General features: G+C 45.3%; 1 protein-coding gene across 1 annotated transcript; it reads left to right on the forward strand.

The window, feature by feature from the left end:
• The first annotated feature begins 1,043 nt into the window (after positions 1-1,043).
• On the forward strand, positions 1,044-19,924 carry TSPAN15 (tetraspanin 15). The gene is made up of 8 exons (XM_050899133.1): positions 1,044-1,139; positions 6,561-6,746; positions 8,960-9,034; positions 11,467-11,562; positions 13,283-13,399; positions 16,903-16,950; positions 18,330-18,446; positions 18,937-19,924. The coding sequence occupies exons 1-8, from the start codon at positions 1,044-1,046 to the stop codon at positions 19,087-19,089; spliced, it is 888 nt and encodes a 295-aa protein (XP_050755090.1). The 3' UTR covers positions 19,090-19,924.
• Positions 19,925-26,077: the final 6,153 nt, after the last annotated feature.

Consider the following 26,077-nt stretch of genomic DNA (forward strand, 5'->3'; position numbering starts at 1 on the left):
GCTAGGTAACTTCAGAATAAATGCTGCCACACTTCATCTTCTCTGATACCAGATGCTGATTTTCAATGCTGTCCGTCTCTGCTCTGGGCCAGGATGCAACAACCAACTCTGTGCCAGTTGTCTGCCACTTTGAATGAGGCTTTTTTTCCCCCTGAGGAAAATAGTCCTTTGTGGGACAGGAGTGCAGCACTGCCAGCTTGAAAAGGCCTATTTAATCTCGTAGGCATGAATGGCGTTTGCAGTTCATGATCGCTGTGTAAGACCCAACACTGGCCCGCTGTCACGGCAGCGGGACGTGGATAAATGCCTGTGTAGGCAGAAAACGCAGCCAGGGCACTGTTGCACTTGCATGGTGTTATTTGCAGGATGGGACACTCTTTGCCTGGGTGTTGTAACGAAAGGTAAATGCTCTGGTATTGCTTAATTGTGCTGCCGTAGAGCGTCGGGTTTTTGCTTTGCGATGTTTTATGCACGCTTAACCAAAAAACCCAGCACCCAAGCAGCAGCTTCGCATTTATGTATTTTTATCCACGCTGTCTCAAATGGCAATTGCACAGGTTTGTGGACGCGTGCGTTGCTCTGGGCTCGGGCAGCAGTGTTTCGGTACCGATATATATATTTTTTTTCTTTTTTTCCCCCTGACGTCTCCAGCTGCGGGGTTAGTCCTGAAGGAGCAACCCCTCGGCAGCTAGGCATTTGCAAAGAAACTGCGCAAAAAAAAAAGGGGGGGGGGGGGGGGGATAAAGCCGCAGCCGGGAGCGTTTCCGAGCTTTTCGTTCGCTTCCGACGTTTCTTCCCCCGGGCACCCACGGACGTGACCCTCCCCGCACCCCCCCTCCGGGCCGGTCCCACTGCCGGAAGCGGCGGCGCCCCCGGACCCGCCCGGCGGGGCGGCCGCTCCCTCCCCCGGGCACGGGCCGCCGGGAAGGGGAGGGGAAGGGAGGGGAAGGGCAGGGAAGGGAAGGAAAGGAAAGGAGGGAGGGGGGAGAGAGAGAGGGAGGGAGGCAGGCTGCGGGCGGCAGCAGGTGCTGCGGGGCGGGAGGATGGCGGCGAGGGACGCGGAGCAAGTGCGGTACTGCGGGCGGCTCTCCTACCTCTGCCTCAAGCTCACCCTCATCACCTACTCCACCACCTTCTGGGTGAGGGCGGCGGCTGCCCACGCGTGGGGAGGGGTGGGGGTGGGTGGGTGCGGCGGACGGACGGAGAGCGGCAGCGCTCCCCCAGCCTGAGCCTCTGCACGCGTGGGCAAGCGTGCGGCCGCGCATCGGCGGTCCCGGGGACGTGCGTGGGGTCTGGGCGGGGGGGTGGGAGCGTGTGGTCCCGTACTCGACTCCGGGAAGCGGGGTCCCCCCTGCGCAAGGCACCGGGGTTTTGCAATAATTAAAGCTTCCGCTGGTAAGCCGGCGGCTGGCACACCTGTGTCTGTGGGTGTAGCTCCCTGGCCTTCCCCAGGGACTGAAAAACTGGTTTTGGCGGATGGGGACTTGGTAGGGGTTGAAAGTTTGGCAGATAAAATCATCTGTGCGTGTATTAAAATACTGCTTTTTCCTCTAGGGGAGCTGGGCAAATAAAGCCTTTGCCCTACAAAGTCAGTCGTCAGTATATAGGATAATTCCTTTTCTGAGCCTTGGCTAGATGATGCTGTGAAGCTTTGAAACTTAAAGGCGTGTCACGCTTGCTGTCCTCAACCAGGTGTCAGATAAAACCCACGTGCTGTCTCCTGAAAGTGATAAAGTCCCAGCCTTTGGGTGCAGACTATTACCGCTGACTTCTCAAATGTGGCGAATTCACCCTGACCAGGCCCCCCCGCCCCGGGCTGGAAGGAGCCGTAGGGGCTCGCTGTAAGGACCATGATTTTAAAAGGTGCTTTTTCAGGCTCTGGGATGCTGGGGTGATGCTGTCTGGCTGTGCCGGCTCCAGGCTGTACTGATGTATGAGATGCTTAGGCGGGGTTTCTTTCTGGCTCTTTCAGTTTAAATGCCGCTTCAGCTCTTGTTTTGCTGGTCTGTATTTCTGTCTTAGTAGATGCGGTATTTACAAGGTGGGAGTATAAAGCTTTTGGCATGTTGTGTGGGAGAAGAGGTTTAGATCTACCACGTTTGATAGTCAGTGTCTGATTAAAGCTATGATTTAAGGATGAACAAAAATTGAAATGCAAAGTGTTTGGGTGTAATTCAGACTATTTGGGATCCTGGATATCTTTCGTCTTTCTTAGCAGACGAACCAAGCAAGGAAAAGCCTTGGGTTTAGACTCCTGAAGTTTCCTGCTTTACTCCACAGCAGCTATTCCGCAGGTGCGATTTTCAGAAAAGGGAAATTTGTCGCGTTATTTTTCAAACCCTTTATTTGCAGTGTGTCCTTCACGAAGGACCGTGCACACTGTCCACCCTTGCTGGTGGGGTGTAAAAATTAATCTGGTAGCAGAAAAAGGGCCCTTCTGAAATGTTTCGCTGAGTGTCCCTGGAGGACAAAGCCTCTTTCAAGCAGCCTGAGGATTTTATTTACTCTTTGTAGTTGCTTGCTCCGGATTTTCAATGCTCTGCTGTTGTTTATAACCAAGGGCTTCCATTTGTTGGCTCTGCCGGGGAGATGGTTTGCCCTGGGAGGCAGAGAGGGCAGCAGGCGTGGTGGGGGCTGCGGGAAGGGGAAGGATGGGGGCTGACGACGTTTGCTCTCGGGAAGGCTGGCGCTGGGCAGCGTGCTCCCGGTGTTCGGGCCGAACACACGCTGTATTGTGTGAGGTACGGCGCGTGGGTTTCTCTCTCCCAATTTTCTTTTATTCTAGCTTAGTGAAGCAGATCTCATTAGCTGTAAATATCAGCAGGCTGGTTCTCTTTTCAGCTGTGTTAGTCTTACTGACTTTTTTTTTTTTTTTTAATTGGTGTAGATGGGAGTCAAGTTTGGCTGTGGAGTATTGACTTGCTTAAATTTTGGGTGATTTGTGTTCTTTTTCTGCTTTTTGGGGCTTTGACGTATGGGATGCTGAGACCATTCGGTTTCCTCCCTGTTGCTGTTCCTCCGGTACATTTGTGAGTGATGAACACCCAGATTCGAGTCCCCAGGATTGCTTAAAATCACCAGGAACTAAATATCAGCCTTATCCAAAAGCAGAAAGGAAATGAAAGCATCGCTGGGAGTGCCGGAGGGGATGTTTGCTACAGGCCCTGTCGCTGCTGTGTCTTCCCACGTCACCCGGGGCTTTTTTAAAAACTCATCGTCACTGTGACTTTTTCAGGCAACCGTTTTGCTGGTGAATGAGGCTGTAATGTCATTTTTCTTGCCTGGCTGAAACAACATCCAGCATTTTAAACAGAAGGTGCTGTTGTGGAGCAGGCGCTTTATTTAAGAATAAGTATTGTAAATACAGGGTTAAAACCACTACTTATAAATAAATGCTTTTCCTTTCTCTTGGGAAAGCAACTTCTGTGCGTGCAAAAGCCCTAGAGAAAGTCCCTGGCATTTGCTGGTGGATACTCATATAATGTGAGTCAAGGCTAGTTAATTTTTCCTGCAGACACAGTGCGAATTGCCAAATTTGGAGCTGTTGTGAAGGATGCAGGATGTAAACAGTATGTATATTTGTGGGCTACCTACGTAAAAGTTGCGTTTCCACCCCTGGTCACAGGAAGGGAGAGCACAGTCCCAGAGAAGAGACACGGGTGGGATGATTGCTAAGTTAGCACATCTGCTTGGCGTAAATCATTGCTGCTATTGGTTTGACCATATTAAAGGTTTAAAAGTTTTTATTAAAAGCTTAAAAAAAATAGAAGATAACAGAAGTGTAAATCCTGCTTGTAAGGAATGAGGATTTTAATTGTGTACTTACGGGAGAAAAAACAACTCACCTAATAGTTTTTTATGCTTCAAAATCCATATAAAACTTGGAATGCATGTGTGTGGCTACTGTATGATAGGTCGATCTGAGTTTTTTATTTGTTAGCTGATGCTTTTCCCCTGGCATAGCAGAGGTGCTGCTGAAGGCAGCGTGAAGCCTTCCTGCCTCCCTGCGGCACGTGCCCTCTGCATGCCACAGTTGGCAGAACTGTTAATTTAGGATTGCTTGAGGGAGTTTTATTACAGGGGTATTTTGTAGTCCTCTTCTTGGGGAGTGACATAATTTTAATGTCTGGTATCCTGAAGCCTTCCAGAGCAAGCGGCTTGGTGGACTTCTAGAAGAGAGCGGAGGAGTGGTGAGAAGCTCCCCTGTGGGTCACAGGACAGCTTTAATCCTGTTGTTTGTCTGGGATGTGATATCAGCCACCTTGGTCTTTGGGACAGTAAAAGCTGTAACGAGGGGGGGGATTTTGGGGGTTTTTTGGGGGCCAAGCTGGTGTCAGAAAACGAAAGGCAGGACTGAAGTTTCTGTTTCTTGTACGCTTAAAATGCTAGAAGTGGCCTTGGAGGGTGTGTGAGCAAAAGTGCAAATGGAAAGGGGCGAAGATACGTGTGTATATAAAGATCGCTATATGTGTCTATATATCTTAAGCTCTTAAAGTGAGAATGCATCTTGTATTTCTACTCACAGGCACCTTTGAATCTTTAAAACAACAACAACAAAAATGTTTTGATGAGAAAACTATGGCTAAGAAAAAGACATTTCGGTAAAACGTTCCAGTCTTGAAACAACACACTTCTGAAATTCAGATAATCCCCATCAAGTTTTAATACCTGTGTTTTACGTCCAATTTTTTTTTTTTTAATTTTGTAAACAAGGAATCTGCCAGGCAAGCATTGAGCTTGTTAATGGTGCTTTAGTGTTTGCAGGAGAGTCTGTCTTTAAGTTGTATTATCTGCTGCTTTCCAAGCAGGGTAAATGCAGTCTGGACTCAAAGGTATCAGGTTTTTAGGTTTTGGGGTTTTTAAGATTTTTTTAAAAATAATAATAATAATAGAACTCCTGAATCACGTGTACAGTCACCAGTCTTATAATCTGTAATTGTTTGGTATGGCCCTGAGACTCCTTCCTCTGTATTTAAAAATTTCAAACTGATTTGTTTATGTTGTCATCTGCTTGAAAAGAAATTTATAATTTATTACCCAAATCATTGAATTTTTTAAAGAATAAAGCTAACACTACAAATTGACCATTTAGTAATAAAAAACCCCTAATTACAGTTTTACAGTAGAAGCATCTAAGTGGTAAACTTGGGTAGCTGTTATTTGTCCACCATGTCTTCTCTTCTGTCATCCGTAACCTTACAGCACGATTTCTGAATTTGTCAGAGGGGGAGTTACTCTGAATTTGGTCATGTAAAATTTTAAGTTGCTTTTAAATAGCTTCAGTATATTTATTTTTATGGGTGAACCCTTCTGAGATCTTTCTTTTTTAAATGACAACTTGGTGGCATTCCCCACATATTGTCCTTTGGGTTTATTATTCATTCCTGTAGAAAATTAAGAATTTCCAGTAAGCTGTTTTTTATTTTAAGATAACCCATAATTAAAAAAAATATTTCAGCTATTGGGCTCACGATCTTGCAACTAAGTATGTCGTGTGTTCATCTAGACCTTTGTCCGGGATACACTATGTGATATCCAAAAGCCTCGTATAATGAAGAAGTGTGCTCTCCTCAGCGTTGCTGTGCGGGGAGCAGACTCAGGGTTCCTGCGGAAATGTCGGGTCAGAAAAGGGGAATGTTGTTTATCAGATTGCCAAAACGATTGATTTGAATCTGGGCTCTTCCCTGGGGATGTGCCTGGCTGTTGGAGTCGGCAGTAAAGTGTTTCCACTGCAATTTTCATGATTAAGTATTGTGGGCTTTTTTTTTTTTTTTTTTGAAATTCAGCATAATTCAAAGCAACTTGCAGCACGTCATAGGTTTAATACCAAATGATTTTGACTTAACCGTGATTATTTTGATTGAAATATCTTTAGCTTGTTAAATGAAATGTATCACTTCTTGTTTCACTTGTCAGCTTTATCTGGTCGTTGCTCAAGAAAGTGACATGATTTCAAACTTGCTTCTTTTTTTAATTTTTTTTTTTTTTTTAATCCGGTGCATTTCCCCTGATGGCAGGAGGAGTGGAGGTATAGGATACACCTGGCCGTATTTACTGAGCCTAAATACAATAGGAGCTGATATGAAGGGACATATAAGCTGTTGATTGCAGACTGGCTTAGAAATTGTGTTATGTTAGAGGCATGTATATATTCACACACATACATACATACACACATAGAGGGAAGGACAGACAGACACGCAAAGGAGGAACATTAATGCCATGGCATTCGTTAATATATGTAATATATGTGATCTCAGATGAGTAATAAATTACATTTCAACCAGTGACATATGTTTCAATTTGTTTAACTTCCAGAATGTTAAAACATTATTAAGTATATTTTTGAAATGAACAAATCTCAGTTTTTTTTCTCACTCAGCTTTTTTCTGCTTTAGTCTTTGAGTTGGTTTTTTAATCCAAACTTCTGATTTGAGTGTTTCATTGTTTATAATTAATTCTGAAGTGAGTAGTCACAGATTCATGTGTACTCACAAAATGTCATCTCTGTTTACTGGGAGAAAGAGTAACATCTGTGCTCTTCTCTTTTTCTGTTTCAGGTGATCGGAGCCCTTGTCCTCGCAGTTGGGATTTATGCAGAAGTTGAAAGACAAAAGTACAAAACTCTAGAAAGTGCCTTTCTAGCCCCAGCAATTATTTTAATACTTTTGGGCATTATAATGTTCCTGGTATCTTTTGTGGGTGTACTGGCTTCTTTAAGGGACAACTTATGCCTTCTTCAAGCGGTAAGCATTGGGTTTTTTATTCTTAATTTTTAAGGCTCATTGCTTTTGCTTTTCAGTGTCACCTGAATTCAAACCCGTAACTATGTCTGCATTGAAAAATATTTTTCATAAAGTTGCTTTTTTGATTTTAACTAAATCTGAAACTGCTTTATGGCAGTGGTCCCCTAACCGTGGTCTGTGGATGTCCCTCCATCAGGGAGCAGCAGTATTTCGTCTTGCCAGCGACAGGACAGGTGAGGGTCAGAGCCCGACGCTGAGAAAACCAGCTTTCCGATAGTTACGGGCTTTATGGAAAACAACCAGGAATGTGAATTATTATCAGCCGGCATGGATCTTGTGCAAACTCAGCTGTTGACATACCGTTTGACGCCAGCCTGGCGCCACAGTACCTGCTCTTTCTCTGGTCTGGCCATACCACAGGCACGTGCCCTGCTTAGGGCAGCTGTGTTGGAGAAGAGGAAATAGTGCTGCCCCTTGGCCGAAGGAAAAGGCAAAGTCTGGCTGCAGCTTCTCCCCGTCAGTACGGGGGGATTTCCTAAAGCTGTGAACCTGCTTGATGGGACATTAAGTGCAGAGGTGAGCTGTGGTCTCTGACGGTTCTCCATACGCTTCTCGTTTCAACCTGGAGGAAGCCGCTAGAGAAAGAAACTGCAGGTCAGGCTGACGTCCGTCAGGCTGGCGGTGGCTGGGGTCTGTCCGCCTTCGGCTGGGGAGCGGAGTATAGAGGGGAGATGGAGAGATGTGTGTTACGACATTAGCTGTATAGCACTGCAGGGCTTCAAGAGAAGAACCCTAAGGGGGAAACAAAAGGGACACAGGTTTTCTCTCCAGTGCCTCTGAAAGGGGAAGTTTTAGGGAAATTCCTGTATAATGCTGTGGTTGCGGATGGAAGTTGCACGTATGACTAATTAAAAGTAAAGCACGAAAACATCATTTTCACCTTCATGTCAGTTCAATGTAAAGAAATGGTAAATACATGGTGTGCTACGTAGGCCAAAGCAAGAGATAACTGTGGATTTTGAAATTAGGCTGGAATTTTACTGAGAGTCTGTCCTTAGGCGGTGGTGGCTTCTTTCACTCTGAGCGTGGTGGTGTGTCCTTGTCTGATGCTGAGGACATTTTCTGTTCCTGTTGTGGTAACAAACCTGCTAGGGTATTTAAACAAAGCAAGTCTGATGTCTGCTTCCCAGGCTGATTCCAGATTTAGCGGGAGAAAAGATATCTGTCTGGTGAATTTGTGACGCTGATACTGGGTATTGAGAGCACAGAAATTAAACCAGCTTTTGCGGCGGAGCATTAGAGGTTATTTTCAAATGAAAGATCATAAAACTTCACTCCTGATGAAGTTCATTGTTAAGAAGCAGACCTAAATTCACGTAACATCCATCTTTTATGCCTAAAGAATCCTTTGGGTTGGAAAAACATTTCAAGTACTGGCAAGTCGCAGCTATCTCATGGTGTTGCTATGGATTTCTTCATATTATTCGTATTTTGCATGCGCTTTGATAAGTAGTCACAGATCCATATGTTGTGGTGGTGTGTGAGTGAGCACGTATATGTATTATACACAGATGAATAAATAAATTGAGAGCTAGCAGGTATAATTTTTCTTACCACTGAGCATAGTAAGTTCTGTTAGTGCCCATCGTGCAGCCTCTGTGCTCAGCTGGCTCGGTAATGCAGTGTGGCTCAGTTCCCTCTTCTGAAGCAACACACTAAGCCCAGAATTTTGCTTTGATTTAACACTGGCAATTTAGTAGAAGGTGGTTTGAATTATCTTAAAGCGCTGCTTTACCCAAGAAATGAAAGCTAACAGGTAAGTACTGTTTTTGTAGGAAGCATAAAAACATAAAGTTCGGTGTGGTTTGTAGCAGTCCATTAATATACTTCTCTGGGATGCTGTTATGGAGAGAAGTATCTTGGCATGATAAATGCATCCATTGGTTTTGAGTCCATTCAAAGCAGAAAAATAATGTGTTTGCCAATTGGGCAAAACCCAGAATGACTCAAGTGAGGGGAAAAAAGGCTTTCTTGTGACATGAACAGCTTTATAAGAACAAAACCATAATTTTCTATCTTTCTTTAAAATGACATCTCATATGCAGAAAGCCAAGTATGTTGGCAATTGAATGTTACAGACTTAAGGACACTAATTGAAAGAGTAATTGGGGTTTGTTCTGTGTAAGGACTCACTTGCAATTGTTTTTCTGCAGTTCATGTACATTCTTGGTATCTGCTTGCTGATTGAGCTGACTGGTGGAGTGGTGGCCCTGATCTTCAGAAACCAGGTGAGCCGCTTGCGTTTAGGTTTTGATCACCAAGAACATTGCTCACAATCCAGGACGTTACAGCTATGCTACTGAGCAAATAAAAGGTGCTAAAATTGTCACCTGGGCACTAATTGATGGAGGTCTGAAGGCAGGTTCAGACTTTGCAGGGCCTTTCAGGTTCGGGGACGGGTGGGATTGGCCACCCGTTCTGGAGGTGGATTCCAGATTAAAGAATTTGGAGAAAATCTGGTAACTAAGAATGTGCGATACAGGCAAAACGAGTTTCCAGCTCTTCGTGTATTACAAAGTGCTTTCTTCTCATTTGCCTTCTGGATCTCAGATGGCTGATTCGAGAAGTTTCCAGGTGGATTTGGAGACTTTGTTGTTTTTTTGGTAGCCAAAATGTTTTACCGTATATAAGGGACAGCTCTTCCCTACGCACATCCATAAGCAACATAACTAATTTCTGTGGGAGACCCCATCATTTACAGGCATGCTGTAATTGTATAAAAACCTTAATTTTTCTAAATGGAAAGCAGCAGACTATATTTTTTTTGCGTTAGAAATGTTTTAAAACATAGATGTGTTCACCGTGGCAAGTACTAGATTTCTATGCTTTGATTTTTTTTTTTTCCCCCCCCAAATCTGGCAAAATATGAGCATTAAAAGGAGATGCTGAATAATAAGACCTCTTCCCTCCCCACCCCAATCCTACCAATCTCATTTCCGCAAAAAGAAGTCATAGATACTATGTTACATATGTTATTAAAAAAACAAAAAAAGCTTTAAAAAAGATTTTTTTAAAAAATAACAACTCGTTATTTTGAAGTAGTATTATGTTCTCCCTAGCTAGTGTTTTCTTCTTACTCCATGCTGGACTGGAGTCGTGAACTTGACTTGTGAGAGCAGAGGATGAGTTATTTTCATTTCTAGAAGCCGTCGTTAGCCGTTGCCATAGGCGTCGCCTTGGCCCCGCACAAGGATTTATTCAGAATTGTGGTGGGAGCGCCAGGCTGATCCGAAGGGAGCAGATCAGCCTGCCCGATGTAGGAGTGTGGGCATCACGGGATGCAGAGAATTTGGTTGGCAGAAAATTGAGTAAATGCCAAGGATGGTATTTGCTGAGAGGGCGAGGAAGAATTGCTGTTGACTTTCGGACAAAGAAAATGTATTTTGGGGGGTTTTGTGCAGTAAGCGTTTTCCTGACACATGTATTGGCTGTCTGAGCCGGACAGCTACGCTCAGGGACAGGTTTCTTCGCTGGTTTTATGAGGTTAATGGAGAAGTTGGGGTTAGTATGGGGAGGAGAAGGAAGTATTTAATAAAAGCTTAGGGTAATAGCCTCTATTTAAATGCTGATTGTTTTGCATGTCTCATTGATTTTTCCCATTTCTTTCTCTGTTTCCTTCTCAAATCTGTCAAGTCTAAATGAGGTGATACAGGTAGTGCGAGAGTAGTCGGTATTTGCTGCTGTTCGTTCTTGGCCAGTTAGGATAGTCCTGCAAAATCCCGTTAATTCTAATCACTGATGTGGTAATCATTTTTGTTGTGTTTTGGTTTTAAGTGTTGCAGTTTGTAATACTGAGAAAATGAGTAGGTGTATTTCAGGTTCCTTTCTGACCTGTAAGGATTTAACTTTGATCATTTTAGCAGCTGGACTGGTCATTTTAGCAGCTGGATTGAGAGGGAAGTTGTTACGTTCTGGTTATGATTAGTCCTAGTTTTTGCTATGCTGTGATTGTGCTGGATGTTGAAAACTAAATGCTCTTCCCCCCCCCCCCCCCCCATCTTCTGAACTTTAAAAACGTTCTGTTGATTTAATTTCTAATATGCTAAGCTGAGGAGATACCATTTTATATCTGCCACTGTTCAACTGCCATATTTCTCAAAACAACCACTAAAACATACTGATCCACTTTTTTGTGCTTAAGGTGGAATAAAGCTCTTTATCTGGCAATGATGGACTCCTTGGAAAATAAAATGGTGAAAATAAAATTCATGGAAGATGGCGAGCAGGGACACAGCCAGCTCTTGTCGCCCAGGGCACGGTGCAGACCCACCACCCAAACCCGCTGTTCTGTCACCCAAAAGACGATGGGGGTCCCCAGTGCCCAGCGGGAGGGATCCTGCCGGGGGATGACGGGACCATCTCTGGCAGATGCTTGGAGAGTCTCAGAGAAGCAGCACCTCGCTGGAGAGGTGTCGCACTGTTAGCGCTTCTCAGCACAAAGCCAGCAGGGAGGCTGCTTCCTTAAAAGAGAATGGATGGTCAGTCCCTGCGGGGCTGTGCTATGATTTGTTTTTCACCGGTATTTGTTTTTTCTTTAAAAAAAAAAAAAAAAAAGCCTTTCCTTTTGTGCTTATTAATTACACTTGTCACTTTAACCTGCTCTTTTAATTTTGTTTTGGCATGTGTAACCCGTGAATCTTGTTTTATTTTTGCCTTCTAGACAATCAACTTTTTGAACGACAATATTAGAAGAGGAATTGAGAATTACTACGATGATTTAGACTTCAAGAACATCATGGATTCTGTTCAAAAGCAGGTTTGGGGTTTGTTTTTTTTTTTTTTCCCTGGGACTAATTCAGTGCCAAGATGCGGTAGGTCCTTGGCAACAACTTTGAGTTTTTCCAGTGATGTGATAATCAAATTCTTATTGATGAGGGAGATGAGATCTCATGCATCATCTGTTAGGGCGTCACTGCGGTCAGGGCTCCTCCAGCGTCCCAGCTGGCATTTGAAGCCCTCTAAATCACCGCAAGAAGCGGGGGGCAAAATGCAGCATTTGCCTTGGTGGGTGTGATTCGGATGCTCAAGGCCAGATCCTGCAAATATGTAGGCTTATAGGGGCCCCACAGCCAGATTCAGACAAATTCAGCCTAAATTCCACCCAAGTTCTTGCACTCAGCGTTTCTGCTGGCTGGTCCGAGACATTCAAAAGCATCTCGTTAACAGGAGGCATCGGATAAAGAGAAATTAGGTGGCAGTTAGGCTGTTGGATCCTGGGCCGTTGTGTTTTCACTCGAGGGCACATAGCAAGCTCTTTAACGAGGTGGTTATTCAAAGGAAATGCCCGTGGAAGCGTAGATACCTGTAATTAAAATTCAGACATTGTGTTGAGCCCAGCTGAGCATTACTTAATGGCACGTGTCGTTGACTCACAGCCTTTTTTATTTTTTAAGGCTGGTGTGTTGAAATGTTTATTGGATTATTGAAGAGTTCTGCCATGCAGTTCAGAGACTATAGAAGAAGCAGAAAATGTTCAGAACTGTGATGTCAGGGCCCATGTGATGTCAGTGACCATGCCAAATAATGATTAAAAAAAAAAAAAAAGTTAACTTAGGAAGTGATATGTATGTTTTATGACATCGTTATGGAGATGGCAGCCTGCTTTGAAAAACAAAGTTAGCATGGAAAGTCTGTCAAAAGCACACCATCCTGAGGAAATTTTGTCATTAGATTTCATAATGCTTTAAAGTTTCCATGCACTGCCCAAAATTATGTATACGTGCAGCGAATATACATTTCAGTGATTAAATGAACTGCTCCTTTTCCCTTCATTTAAAATATAAAGTGAATATTTGTATTAAGTCAGTGTAAACTTAAAGTATTTGTTTGCCAGATTTCAGTTCTACTAAATTACACCCAAAATGTTTTGGTGAGATTATTTTTATGCCTTACAGCATAAGTCTTTTAGACTCATTTAGAAAAGTAGTCACAATCCTTAAAAAAATTGAAGAAGTATATTACAGCTCGAGATGGAGTGAATGTAAAAACATTGCTTAATGATATCCAGACGTGAAAAGATAATTTTTCAACTCAGAAAAGATGGGAGGTGGAACTTAGCACCAAGTACTTTGCTCTGGCACCCGGGGTGATATCTCGATGAGTGACAGAGGAAGACTACCTGCTTTTTATATATATAAAGCGCCTATCACCATATTGATAAACATTCTTTGGAACCATTCTGACAGCAGAGGTAAGAACAGGAGTCAGCCTGTCAGTACCTCAGCACTTCTGTTTCCAACCAATTTAAAAAAAAAAAAAAAAAAAAAGCCACAAGACTTTGCTGCTGAAAAGATAATTCTTTTCAGTGTTATCTATCATATACATTCATATGTGCCTTGCTGGTAAAATAACAGAATTGCTGGGTAGCTCAGTGCACTTAAAATTGTTTTATTCTTATTTTGTTTTCTACTTAGTAGAAGAGTTTCTCTTAAGATAGGATTTTTTCTCCCCTTTGCCTTTTGTGTTGTGTTTTCTAGTTCAAGTGCTGCGGTGGGGAAGATTATAAAGATTGGTCACAAAACGTGTACCACAACTGCGCGGCGCCGGGACCGCTGGCCTGCGGGGTGCCCTACACTTGCTGCGTCACAAATAAGGTGAGTGCCGGCATCTCGGCATCGCTGCTCTCTGCCGGGTCGCCAGTGTTCGCTTAAAAAGGTACCTTACTTTAGAAAGTCTGGGGGAAGAAGCGAAGGAAAATGGGTCCCTCCCGAAAACGGGAGCTACGGATCCGTGGGTCTTGACAGCTTGGAGGAGAAAATAATGAATTAGATGCATTGGCTCTGATCCGTCTTACTGTCCCACTACGCAGTCCTAGAAATGCAGAAGGGATCTTGGGAGCTCCTCTAAGCTCCTGGCTCGCCTGGACCAGGGCTGCTTAAAATTAAGTTTTGCTGGTGTTTTCCCCAGGGTTTGCTGCTCCAGCTTTGCCAGGAAGCCTGGGCTCCGATTGCTTCCATGGGTGGGGGCTGGAGTGATGTGCACCAGCTGCTGTGTGAGTTAAAAACCAAGCAGAAGGACCCTGTCATCCAGAAAAACCCAGAAACGTGGGCAAATGACCTCAGGGTCAGTGCATCCTTGTGGGTGCAGGTCTAGACTGGAGCTGCTGCTCTGCCCTAACCCGTCCTTGAAAACTGCCCACTTTGCTGCCCTGTAAAATCCTCCCTGGAAGGACACCCTGTCAGCTGGAGTCTGGACCAGTTTCTCAGTCTATGGTGAACTGGTATTAACTGGTGTTGGCAGCACTAGGAGCAGGTGTTAAGTTCCATGTAGATGTGTTTTCTATAAATTTTAGCAGTTTTAATTCATTGCTCTTCATTTGAGGGATGAATGTAATGCTGAATTTGATAAAGAACTATTCCTCAACTTAAAACCAGTATGGACGATCCCTGCCGCGCTGGGTTTTGGTCTTTGGTCTGAACGTGAGACAGAGAAATTGAGTATGTGTAAGAGCAGACGCAGTAGAGCTCATGATGGATAGCCTACCGGTGCCTGTTATGTGCTGCCCTTTCAATGTCTGCCTTGAGCGTGGCAGTTTAATTAAAAAAGGGAAAATAAATGCAATAATTGTGTCAGTAATCCTGCTACGTGTTGCTGAGAAATGTGTATAATATGAAGGTGTTTATTACGTATGCTTACACATTTTTTGTGTATGAGAGAGAGTCTGTTTAAATCTGCGCTGAGCTTTGATTTATTCTCAGAAACAAAAGCTAAATAGTTATGCTTTAAGTCTTAGGTGTTTGAGAATAAGAAAGTGGTGTATATGAAAATAATAATCTGCTGATCCACAGCTGCACTGAGCAGAAGAGCTCAGGATTTTGTCCTCAGTTGATGGTAAAGGAAGATAGAGCTGGCTGGTAAAGAGCAATCTGGCTTCTTAGAGGTCATTCAAAATACCGCTTGTTTTTCTGTAGCTCTCATTTCTCTGTTGAAGTCTTATTTTAAAAGGTTAGTTGATGTGTGTGGAAATACAGCAGTACTGTGAAGGCGAAGCACTGCAATAATCAGTGACTAATAACGCCAGGTGCCTTTTCAGCCGTGGCACAAATAATCAGATGCGTGGATTTCAAATACAACCTGTCAGGCAGGAAAGCGCTAAAATAAAAACTTCTCCGAGGAAAACAGGGAGTACGTTCTCTGTATGCTTCACTGGCAACTGGGGAGGGGGGATGAGACTACTTACAGCCTAAAGGTAGCCTGCAAAGTGTTAAGCTCAGGGAAGTTAATCGAAAGGCGGTGAGAAGCCCCAAAATAACAAGCAAACTTCTTATTTAAGGGTAGGCTGTTCAGCAAGGCGCTGCGGTACGTTAAGGCTTGTGGCTTTGCGGCACCGGGATGCCATTGATGTGCCTGGTGAAGTGCAGGCGGCGGCGGCCGCGTACTCGGCAGGATGACACTAACACCGTGGCTGTACGACCAGCTGCCTTGGGAAAAAAAAAAAAAACACCAACCAGAAGACGCATAAATCTTGTATGTTTGACAAATGCTTCCAAATACAGGCTGGTTTCTGTCCTGGAGAACTGCAGATACGGTTTGTGATTACTCATTCGCTTTGTAGTCATGGAAAACTCCCGCTAATGTCGGAGGTTAGATTCTGATCCTCTGAAAAAGCCTTGTGCTAGCACGAGCCAGGCTCATACTAGAGGGGCTCTGAAGGGACTATTTTTAAGTCGAAGTATTTATTAAAGACTCACACTAGCATAGCAGATAAAAATTAATCCCCAAATACCTATAAACCTCTGTTTCTAATGCATTTATCTCCCCTGCGTACATTTTCTTGTGCCACGATGTCCTGTTAGCAAACGCTGTGTTTAAAATTAAATGATGTGACTGTGTCATCCTTGTGGTCACGTATTTCGAGGATGGCCGTGCGTTTGTCGGTTAGGCTCAAGCGTTTGTTAAACGTGAAATCACTCACAGCAGACATAGCAACAGGCTGATGCCTAGTATTGCAAACTTTGACTTCCAAGAGTATTTGTTACCTGTGGTTGACAGACGGGCACCCCTCACGTGTTCCCAACAGCCCTGTGAAGTAGAGCTTTTTTTTTTTTTTTTAGGAATGCGCTGAACCTTGTTTGTTAGCCAGTTGCGTGTTCGAGGTGAGAGCCCGGCTTTTTGGGGGCTTAAAAAACTTGACCCTGGCTGGTGTTTCTGCCATTTTGTAACATCCATCTTCCAGCTTTTGCGAACATCCCTCTTCCTTCTTGGGGAGGTGACCTGGGAGCCCCAGGCTACCGCTTAGAGGCCACCAGCATTTAGAAATCTCATTTCTACGTCTTGTTTTAATTTTGAAGGAGGGCATATCAATACAGCAAAGTTTGTTCTGCCTTATTTTCCTCATTTGCGTATTCTCATTTTCTTCCATGTCTTTGGCTTTGTTCATTGCTTCCTTGGATGCCGGTGGGCTTTACATTGGCTGATTTGTAAGCAAAGGACGGTATTTTCAGGTTAGCTTTGCCAGGCCAGGTAGAGCTTTGGGACCCATGCGAGATATTAAATGGCTACAGAAAATGCGTTAGTAATCTGCGATGAATGCAAGCACTCAGTCTTTTTATAAAATATATTAATTTTATATTCATATGTATAATGATATATAAAAATATGTTATAATAAATTTGGTCTTGTAAAACGTTCATGTAAGCATTCGTAGTATTGGACATTATTTGAGGTTTAGATATTTCTGAGCTTAAATTTGCCATCGTGATGGCATGATGGCCATGTTAACCCCTGGTTTTCTTAGTAAGATGTGTTAAGTTATTAAGGCCCTAAAATTAAAACTAGCTGTTCGTTCTGTGGAAACAGCTGTGGTGTACAGCTCTGTTGTACCTAGCTTTGGTTTCTGACGCCATACTGGTTTTGCTGCATAGATATGGTTCAAATGTCTTGTGTCGTGACACACTGGCATTACTGATTTCTCTAAAATCATGTAGAGCGCTATCTAAATCTGACCCTGGGGCTGCTGGAAGAAACCAGTGTTGGACTGGGAAGTAACCCTGCTGTTGCTTTTATATGAGCTGGGTGAACACAAGAAGAGTAAAAATAATTTTTTTTTGTGATTTTTGTTTTCTGCTACATTTTATATTTGTTGTTTTCTTTTCAGACAGACATTATCAACACTATGTGCGGATACAAAACCATTGACAAAGAGGTAACATAACCAGTGTCCACCCTGTCGTGGCAAAGGGTGGTGCTTCTCTGCGTGTTTTTGTTCCGTTATAAAATTGTCTTCTGCATGCTTAAATCTACCAGACAGTTAAATCAGCAATTAAAATTATTTTATCTGGAATAACTTTCATATATTAAAAAAACTAATCTTGTTTGACTGTGGTATCTTCCCTTCTTTGTATCTTCCACGATTCCTTGTTTGATGTGCATGAAGCACGTCTTCCCAAAGCTCATCCCCCTCATGCTAATTGCACAATTAATGCAAAGAAAGCTGCTTTCATACTTTCAAGTAGTGACTTGAGTTGGGGAACGCTTTTACTATTTAAAAGCCAAAGTTTCTCACTCAGTAAAATCGGTTTCGGTAAAGCCAACTTAGCTGTTTCTAAGTATTTTATATCTCAGTAGTGGGTGTTTTATTTTTAAGCCTGTAATAGTTATTCCTGGAAGAGGAGTTGGACTTCCCAGGTTGTGTTGGCAGCCCTCTCCTCCCTCCAGGAGCGGGATGGGGCTTCCTCCTTCTTCAGTCTTCCCTCTTGGGAATAGCCCCAGTGACTCCAGAGTAGAGACTGCTGGCTCAAGGCACAAATTGTGGAGTGATTAAGAAGGGAAATCAGTAATTGGATCTGCTGCGAGTTCCCCACTCCTAGCTTTGGAGTGCTGGTGCAAGGGGGTTGGTCTGAAAAAGCCCCTCTCCCCAGCTCATTTGAGGCACTTGGCGCACAATGCCAGCTTCAGTTGTTGGTTTTGGGGATTACCGGTTATCTTTACATATGACCTGTCTTCATTTAGATTCACTGATTTATGACTTAATCACCTGAAGGCTCCAGCCTGGCTCTAACGCCCAAAGCACTTAAGCATATGCTTAACTTTGCCCCATTCATCTGCTTAGGACTCTTTGCAGCCTCAAGTGCTTTCTGTATTATGGGTTGGGGTCACGGTGCAGTGCAGCTTGCAGGACTGAATCTGAAATCCTCTTGTTCCTGCCCTTTTTAGAGTCTATTGCAAAGCACTTGGTCCGCAATTTATATTTTTCCACTGCTGTAGTTTCAACTTGGAAGCAGAGATCAAAAGCTAAAGAGAGACTTCTCTACTTTCCAAGTGGTCTAATATGAGAATTGGATGCATTTCTTTTAGAAAAGTAGTTGCAAAAAAAGGTTTAAAAAAATAAAGTAACTTGTCCAGGTGTGGAACAACTTCAAAACAGACGGAAGAATTAGTGATGAGGTCTCTGTTAAAATCAGTGGGTTTAAAGAGATGGGAAGGAGGATCAAATTCACGTCCCTGAATTTTGAGTCATCGTGTGTTACTCTGTCATACGCCAGTGCAACTGCCTGTTTGAACATTTGCTCTGTTATTTTGCAGCGCTTGAGTGTTCAGCATGTTATATATGTCCGAGGATGCACGAATGCAGTGCTTATTTGGTTTTTGGACAACTACAGCATCATGGCTGGCGTGCTGCTTGGCATATTGCTACCCCAGGTAAGAAGGGGCCAGTGTGTTATCCAATAAAGGGAGTATCTGATTTGTTGCTACAGTATGCAAAATCCCATTTGACTATATTTAATTATCATTTTTTATTTAAATTTAACGTATCTGATAAGCTGAGGTGGCATTCCTGTAATTTAGCAGCATTACTGTGATATATTGCAGGATTTGGTGGGTTAATTTGGTTTTGCTTGGTTTTTTGAGTCCTCTCCTCCCCCTAGCTCTGTCCACTGAAACTTTCTAATGCTCCATGGCACAGGGGTGGTAATTCTTCTGCTGTATTAGCTCTTCACAAAAATGATCCATTTATACTCCTATATGCAGAGAAGAATAACAATGTATATGTATACAATTCTGTCTGTATATATACTGCATACCTGCCCATATATCCGACGTATGTATACATAGTTTGTAAAAACAGCTGCGAGAAGTGTTAGATAAGCAGTATTTGATCTCGGACTAGAGATGCCCCTTCCTTTCGCAGTTCCTGGGAGTGTTGTTATCCTTGCTTTACATAACTCGGGTGGAAGATATCATCACCGAGCACAAGCTGAGCGAAAGACTGTTTGAAGAAGCGCAGCAGAGATCTGCCCCCGAGTTTGCCGGAGCTGGCTGCTGCATGTGTTACCCGGGGTGACTTCGGAAACCTCAAATACGGTTAAAAAAAGGCAACTCCACCTGTTCTGGCTTGTGCTGGCTGTTACAGACTGTGGGTGTAACGAATCAGCCAGCAGACCGGCGGTGGGTCGGCAGCGCGCCGATACCTCCGTAGCCTCGTCGCTCTCGGCGTGTCTGCACCCAAAGACACACCAGAAGGGCTCCGCGCTGCCGACGATGCTGCTGCGGTATCGCGACACTGCCGGAAGGTGGGCTTGTGGATCATTAAATCTTTTTTGAATGATTGCTGAGTGATACGCAACCGGGAAAACTATTCTGGGAAGATTTGAAGGTAGATTTCCAGGAAGAGCCTTTGCGTTTTGGGATGTCGTACTTAAGTGTTTGTCCTTTCCAACTTCATTTTCTTACTCTTTCCAAAAAAGATTTCTTACCAATCTACGTGGTGACTATTAAACATGTGTTTAATAAATTTTTTATGCCAATCTTGATGAATTTACTGACAATAATGGATGTGATGCTGAATGCTTTCATTGCTCAGTCTTTTGTGCCTTTTAATAATGGGGCAAATGCCAATGTTGAATCAGTCAGGTAATGCTTGATATATTTTTAATGCAATTTATTACTGTCTGGCTTTTGTATAAACGTATGGGATGTTTGAGTCTTGTATGTACTGTATTTTTCCTCTTTAGTAAATTAACTAGGTGATTTATGATTTTTTTTTTTTTTTGGCATTCTGTATGTTGAGATGTTTCTAAATTTTATTCTTGTCGAAATAAAAACAAGTTGGTTTTTTTTTAAAAAGTACAAAAGTTTTGTTTAAAAGGCTTTTTATGTTCTTATCTAAGTTAAGCCTGTCCCTCAAATGCTGAATCAAAAGGTAGAAATACCTTGATCTGTGATTCTGGCTTGCGTGCTGACTTGCCTGGGGTTTTGGACAGAGTCACTGAAGGTCTGTGCCTTACTTGCTTCTCTTAGTGAATTGGAGACAATACTTGGGAAGTCACCGAGAGCTCTGGGGTTCTTGTTGTTGTTGCTTTGTCCTGAGCATTTCTCTGCAGTCTTTCCAGCCCCAGCCAGGCTTGCAGGCAACGTGCAAAACCTAATTACCATGATGCTTCAAATAAACAAATTCAGGATGAGAATAAAGCGGGTTTCGTTTATATCCTGTCTTTGTGAATCTCTTCTTTTCTGACACTCCACTAAGCCACACAGAGGAATATCTGATACTATTCTCTCCTTGCTGCTTTTCTTCTGCCTTTTTTTTTTTTTTTTTTTTTTTAAAAATTTCCTTGTCCTGGACGGTTTTCTGCTTTCTTCAAAACTCAGTGTTTGCTGCTTAGCTCTCTGCCTTCACCAAGGATTTCTGAGGAAGCTTCATGCATTTCCAGGAGCCAAAAAATGGCTCATCGAGTTCTTCAGTGTTTCTGACCGTGTCTAGCGAGAGAGATCCCGCAGCGTTATCAAGCCCATCGTCCGCAGTGCGAGGTTATTTCCTACACAGCACACTCTAGCGTTGGGTCCCACACATGGTTACATATTTAATTGCTCCGTATCATTGTCACCTAAATTTTCCTGGTCTCTGTCCTGAATAATGTATTTTGGTAAGTTAAGAAGCAAGGTGTGTTTTAAGGGTGGTTTTGTGTACAAAGAGGGGAAGGGGTAAAGGAGGGGTCAGCTTCGGAGGACTGAGCTGACTGCTGGTGAAGGATAGGAAGATTGAAGCTGAAATTGGTTTCTTGTGGAGAGTGGGCTAGGAAGGTGGGAGCTGTGAAAGCATCGGGAGCTGAGGTATCGCCAGAAGCAGAGCCGTGCCCTGGCCTTCAGCAAGAGGAGACTAATGCTCGAATCTGAGGTGGCAGGAAGGCTGTAATGAATTGGAGAGGATGACAAATGTAATTTGATGACAAAGGTAATTTTTCTTTCTTTACTAATAGTGTCTTGTAAATGTGGTGGTGGCTTGAAGTACAAGATATCGGGGAAAACAGGAGATGATGGAAGTGTGGTTAAAATTTGGGTGGTTTAAATGGAACGGGGAGAGTATCTGGGGATACCAGGGAGCAATTCTCCTTTAGCAAGGAAAATTGTGGGCTGTACTGAATTTTCAACCATCCTCAGTGCTCTCTGTCATACGCAGTGTTTGAGGGGGGAGGTTTACCTGACAATCACAAACTAAACGTGTGACTTTAATAAATAATTGAGTCAAATACTGGTGACCCTTCCCATTGCCTCAGACCTGAGGAAATGATCTCTTCGCTTCACAAGCCCATGGTGACCGGAGGGAAGGATGATGACGACCAGGAGGCGGCTGGAGGAGAGGGATGCAGCAGGTCTCTGCTCAGCTGCCTCCAGGCGCCTGAGCTGTGGGAGATGGTGGGGAGACCGTGATGGGGGGGTGGTGAATTTGCTCTTAAGCATGAGGCTTGGCTCTTCTCAGTGTGCCACACTACGTCCTGTTAGTGGATTGTTTTTTCGAATGGGTTTGTAGCGTGCACAAGGTGTTTTGTGTGCTTACAAGTAGCTGCTTTTGTCCTCAGCCGCTGACCCTGCAGGGCTGTGCTCTGTCCTGTCGGGTTCATCTGCAGGAGCGAGGTCTGGAGGGGGATGTGGTGCAGCGTTAGTGAACCTGCGGCTCATCTCCGGCTGCTGCTCCGCACGCATCACTGATCCAACTGCCAGCATTTTCTTTTTAAATAGGCACATCGCGGTGTCCACAAGCAAATCGGCTGGAAGCATGTGAAGGGCCAGACTCAAAATGTTGTCCTGGTCTGATTTTTGCATTTGGCTGTGAGTGAAAACCACTATGGCCACACTAGCGAAGATCATCTGGGCTTTTCCAGACTGCTGATGGGAAAGTTGGTTTTAAAATGGGTGAAGAACGCTGATCTAATTCAATCCCTGCCTTCCCGGCAGGAGCGGCCACAGCTGGACTACAACTTGCAGATGCATCCTTAAACCTGCTCTTAAAAACACTCCTTGCCTGCTGTTTAAAAGACTGAGGCAACTCTGCAAAATCCCAGAACTGTTATGGCATTTTCTTTTACAATATTTTTCTTTAAAAAAAAAAAAAGTTATCAGCACTTAAAAGCTGTAACAGGAGCAGATTCAAGACCAGCTCAGTAAGACAAAGTACAGTTATGTTACGTGTGTGTGTGTGTAATTTTGAAGTGCTCCAACAACTGTGAGCTTCCTATGGTTCATCCTCCGCGTGCTCCTGCTTTCCCGTCACCCCCAAACAACCTGCCCTCCGTGGATGTTGGGCAGCTATTTGTGCTCCCTGCCTGCAAAAATCACCCCCGCCAGTCCTTGCTGCCTGACCGCTGTGTTGCCTCTCTCCTGCCTGCATCCTGGAGCTTTCCTGCCTGTTGTGGGACGGCTGTGCAGAGCAGCTGCCTGTTCAACGACTGGGAAACCAAAGGGTTGCAACACCTCCTCAGTGCCGGCTGCCTGCCGAGCCAGCGGGCAGTGATACCCAATTTAAACTCCCTCCCTCCCCTGTGGGTTCAGGGAGCAGGATCACTGCACCGCTTCAGCAACACGGAGGGGTTTTGCACTGAGAATCACATTCAGCTAGAAATAGAGATTTACCTCTATATTTCAAATAATTACAGGCCATTCAGGCGCAGCCTTGGCATGGTACTTGGGCGATGCACGCTGGTGAGCTGAGGGTCTGGCTGGAGCATCGTGCGTGGTGTATGCTGTACGATGATGTTACATGATAAAAATCTTTAATTAGCGCAGTTCCGGAGGAGAAAGGCTGAGCGGCTCTCCCTCTGGTGGTGTGGGTATGCCATATCGCAAGGCGCTAATTAAATCTCTGCTCGCCGTGAATTAAATCTCCCCTCGGCGTGTCTGTAAGGCACCGGGGTTTCTCCGGTGGCCCTGTCCCCCGCCCTGCTTCCAGAAGCCCCCTTGAGTAGGCACAGCTTCCACAGGCTTTGTCCCCTCCAAAGCTGGAAATCCCTCGTTAGCTCTGAACCTCTGCAGCAATTAGCATCTGTTCGTGAGGCAGAGCGGGGCACTCGGGATATGGCTGCTCTTTACAACCTGACCTGGAAAACCAGCCTTGGAGGCGGGATGAGCTAATTTCCTACTGATGGGAAAAAAATCGGCATTTAAGATCTAAAAACCATTTAGCTAGAAGTTGTTTTGCAGATTTGTATTCCTAAGGCCCTTTTCTTCACTAGGAATTCCCAGTGCTCATGACTTTTCTGTACAAGCTGGTTATTAAAAGGTGTTTGCGTGGGTTCAGGAATTGCTTTTTGGTAAGCAGTAATCTGGTGGGTGTTCAGCCGCAGAGTGCTGGTGCTCCCACTCCCCGGGATCCTCTGGGTTCTGCTGGGCCAGGGAGATCAGCTCGACCCCGAGCAGAGTGGTGGCACGTGAAATTGCTTTGGGTTTGCATCCTCATTTGATGTCTATGCCTCTCTGGGGAGGGGGGAGAGAGAGCGGCATCTTCATCTGTGGTGGTGAGAGCAACGCTGCTGTTTAACTTGTCAAAATTACATTCAGTCCATTGTGCTTCTTAAAACTGACCCAGCCCTGGTCTGGTTTTGCACTCGGGATGGGAGTACTGCTTTGTTTGGATTCAGCTCCTGGCCTGAAGTCTGTCTCTGCAGCTGTAAGGGCTAAAATTTTGCTTCACAGCAGCGATAAGAGCCCTCAGCAAATGCAGCTGTTAAATCCCCTTGGGAAAGTGGGTGTCCTGCCTGTTTCCAGCATGCTCCTTGAAGGAGGTACTTTTTCTTCCATGGAAAGTTTTTTCCTTGATGAAGAGGTAGGTTAAAGCTGCAGTCCTGGAAAGGAGAGGAGAAGAGCTGATCTGCCTGGGACGTGCACAACAGGGCAAAGCCGCCTCGTGCTTCTGAGCGTTGGGTACTGGTTTGCAGATCACAACCCGTCATGGTGCTCAGCCCTCCCTGGAGATTTCTTGTGGGTCAGTGCCACGGGTGGGGGTGTTGCTGCCTGCAGCAGGTTTTGGGGATGGGGAGGCTTTGCCTGGGGAAGCACAAGGAGCTGCTGGCACCGGCTGAGCACCGCTCACTGCAGCACTCCTGGCATGCTTGGTGACCCCGCAGTGGGAACTGTGTGGGGCCAATCCCTCGACTGGAGCAAAGCAGAGCAGCACCATCTCCTCCCACTTGAGGCTGCAGCTTGCTGGCTTAAAATAAGCATAACAATGCCCTGGGGGGGGTTGGAGGGTGCTGGGACAAACCTGCTGGCTGAAGGGCAAGAGCCAGGGGGGGAATGGGCTGGGGTGTCAGGCTGGCAGGCACCCGACCGAGGAAGGAGCTCTCTGTGAGGTCCCTGGAGCTACAATGCAGGCACTGGCAAAGCCGTTGAGCTGCTGGAGAATATTGGCTCTTGGAGAAGTTTGCATGCAGGGCTTTGAAGTTTCTGGGGTTTTTCAAATGTAACTGGGTTTTGCTGACCAGGACAGCTGCCCCCTCCCCATCTTTCCCAGCACAGGTGTCGGGCACTCACCGGTCCCAGCAGCACGCTCCTTTGCTGGGATGGGTAAGCGCCAATTCAGAGGGCTTCGTGCCAGTGCTGGGAAAGGCGCCTACGCTAGAGGAGTGGTGCAAACAGCGCCCGAAGCTTGGCTGCAGGCTGCGGTGAGTTGGGGAACATGATCCTCTGGGGGAATAGCCAAGTCCATGGCGGAAGGGGAGAAGATGCAGGTAAGGAATGTAAGTGTGAGCTCTGAAAGCCTCGACCTTTCCAGTCACAAGAGCAGGGAGCCTGCGATGAGGTGTCCCTCAACCCAAGACCTTTGCTGCTGGTGCTCGCGGTGAGTTTGGCAGCTGTCATGCTGGAATCGGGAATGCGTAACACCCTTGTTGGGACGCGCTTTTGTCTCTCTTGGGTGTTCTCCTCGTCCTTCTCGCTGTGGTGAGGGGCTGTGCAGCTGCAAGCCCTCCTGGCTCACCTCAGGGCATCTGAGATGGTGGTGATAATTTTCAGTCCCCTGGCTTGCCACAGCATCAGACATACCCCAGGCTTGACGTAGCTTTGCTGGCTCGCTTTCCTTGTAAAATGGCATCGCTAAACATGGCACTGAACAAGACTGCTGCTGCTAAGGCGCTCACAGCCCTCCCAGAGTCCCTCTCCCGGCACATGGGGCTGGGAGACGTGTGGGCACAGCTCTGGGAAGGTTCCTGTCCCAGCGAAGGGGATAGATGCTGGTGCTGTGCCTGTGCTTTCCTCAGCTGAGACTGTGGTTCAGGTAAAAGTGGTCTGTGCCCTGATGGTCCCCAGCTTCCTGGCATTCGGTGTTTCCTAAAATAGTGTTCATTCTCCAGGAAAGGCAGGTGAAATGTCCAAGCCCCCCCAAACAGCTCCATCTCTGGGCTTAGTTCAGTTCCCAGCCAGCTGTTAGCTTATTTCCATGTAAAATGTATTTGTGCCACCGAAAGCATCTGATCCACCTGAGGAAATGAGCTTTATGAGAAATACTCTCTACCTCAGCCCGAGATGTATGTGTGTGTCACGGGGTCATCCTGCAGCCCCCGTCCCAGGAGCAGGGACAAAGGGACCGGGACGGACGGGATGCGCCTTTTGAGCGTCCCATGGCGAGTGGCCCCATTGCCCAGCAGTGGAAGGAGAGGCCGTCGGCGCCCATGGGGCGGCTGGAGCACCCCTGCCACACCTTGTCCTGCCTTCCCAACCCTGGCACCCCGTGAACGGGGCAGGATGCGGCCCTGCCACCCCCAGCCCAGCAGCAGCAGCAGCGGCACGCCAGCCCCCCGCCCCGATTATTGTTGGGTGTCAAAAAAGACATTGAAAAGCAAGGAGGAGAGCTGTGAAGAGGGTCACTTTAGTGGCTCTTTCTCTCTTCTTTTTTTTTTTTTTCCCCCGAGAAGGAAGTTAGAAAAGCAGAGCCCTCAAAGCCGCATTGAAAGGGTGACAGAGACGGGATAATGCGTAAGACGGAGGGAAGGAATCTCAGAGCACTCGCCACGGTGTTTTAATGATCTGTTAACAATTACCCCTTTCAGGGGAGAACATAT

The sequence above is a fragment of the Gymnogyps californianus genome, chromosome 6 (assembly GCF_018139145.2).
Source record: "Gymnogyps californianus isolate 813 chromosome 6, ASM1813914v2, whole genome shotgun sequence".
Lineage (NCBI taxonomy): Eukaryota > Metazoa > Chordata > Aves > Accipitriformes > Cathartidae > Gymnogyps > Gymnogyps californianus.

Coding starts and splice junctions, on each gene's coding strand:
- TSPAN15 (XM_050899133.1), top strand. CDS start 1,044: ATGGCGGCGAGGGACGCGGAGCAAGTGCGGTACTGCGGGCGGCTCTCC. Junction 13,400..16,902: donor CTTGCTGCGTCACAAATAAG/GTGAGTGCCGGC, acceptor TTTTCTTTTCAG/ACAGACATTATCAACACTAT. Junction 18,447..18,936: donor TTGGCATATTGCTACCCCAG/GTAAGAAGGGGC, acceptor TTCCTTTCGCAG/TTCCTGGGAGTGTTGTTATC.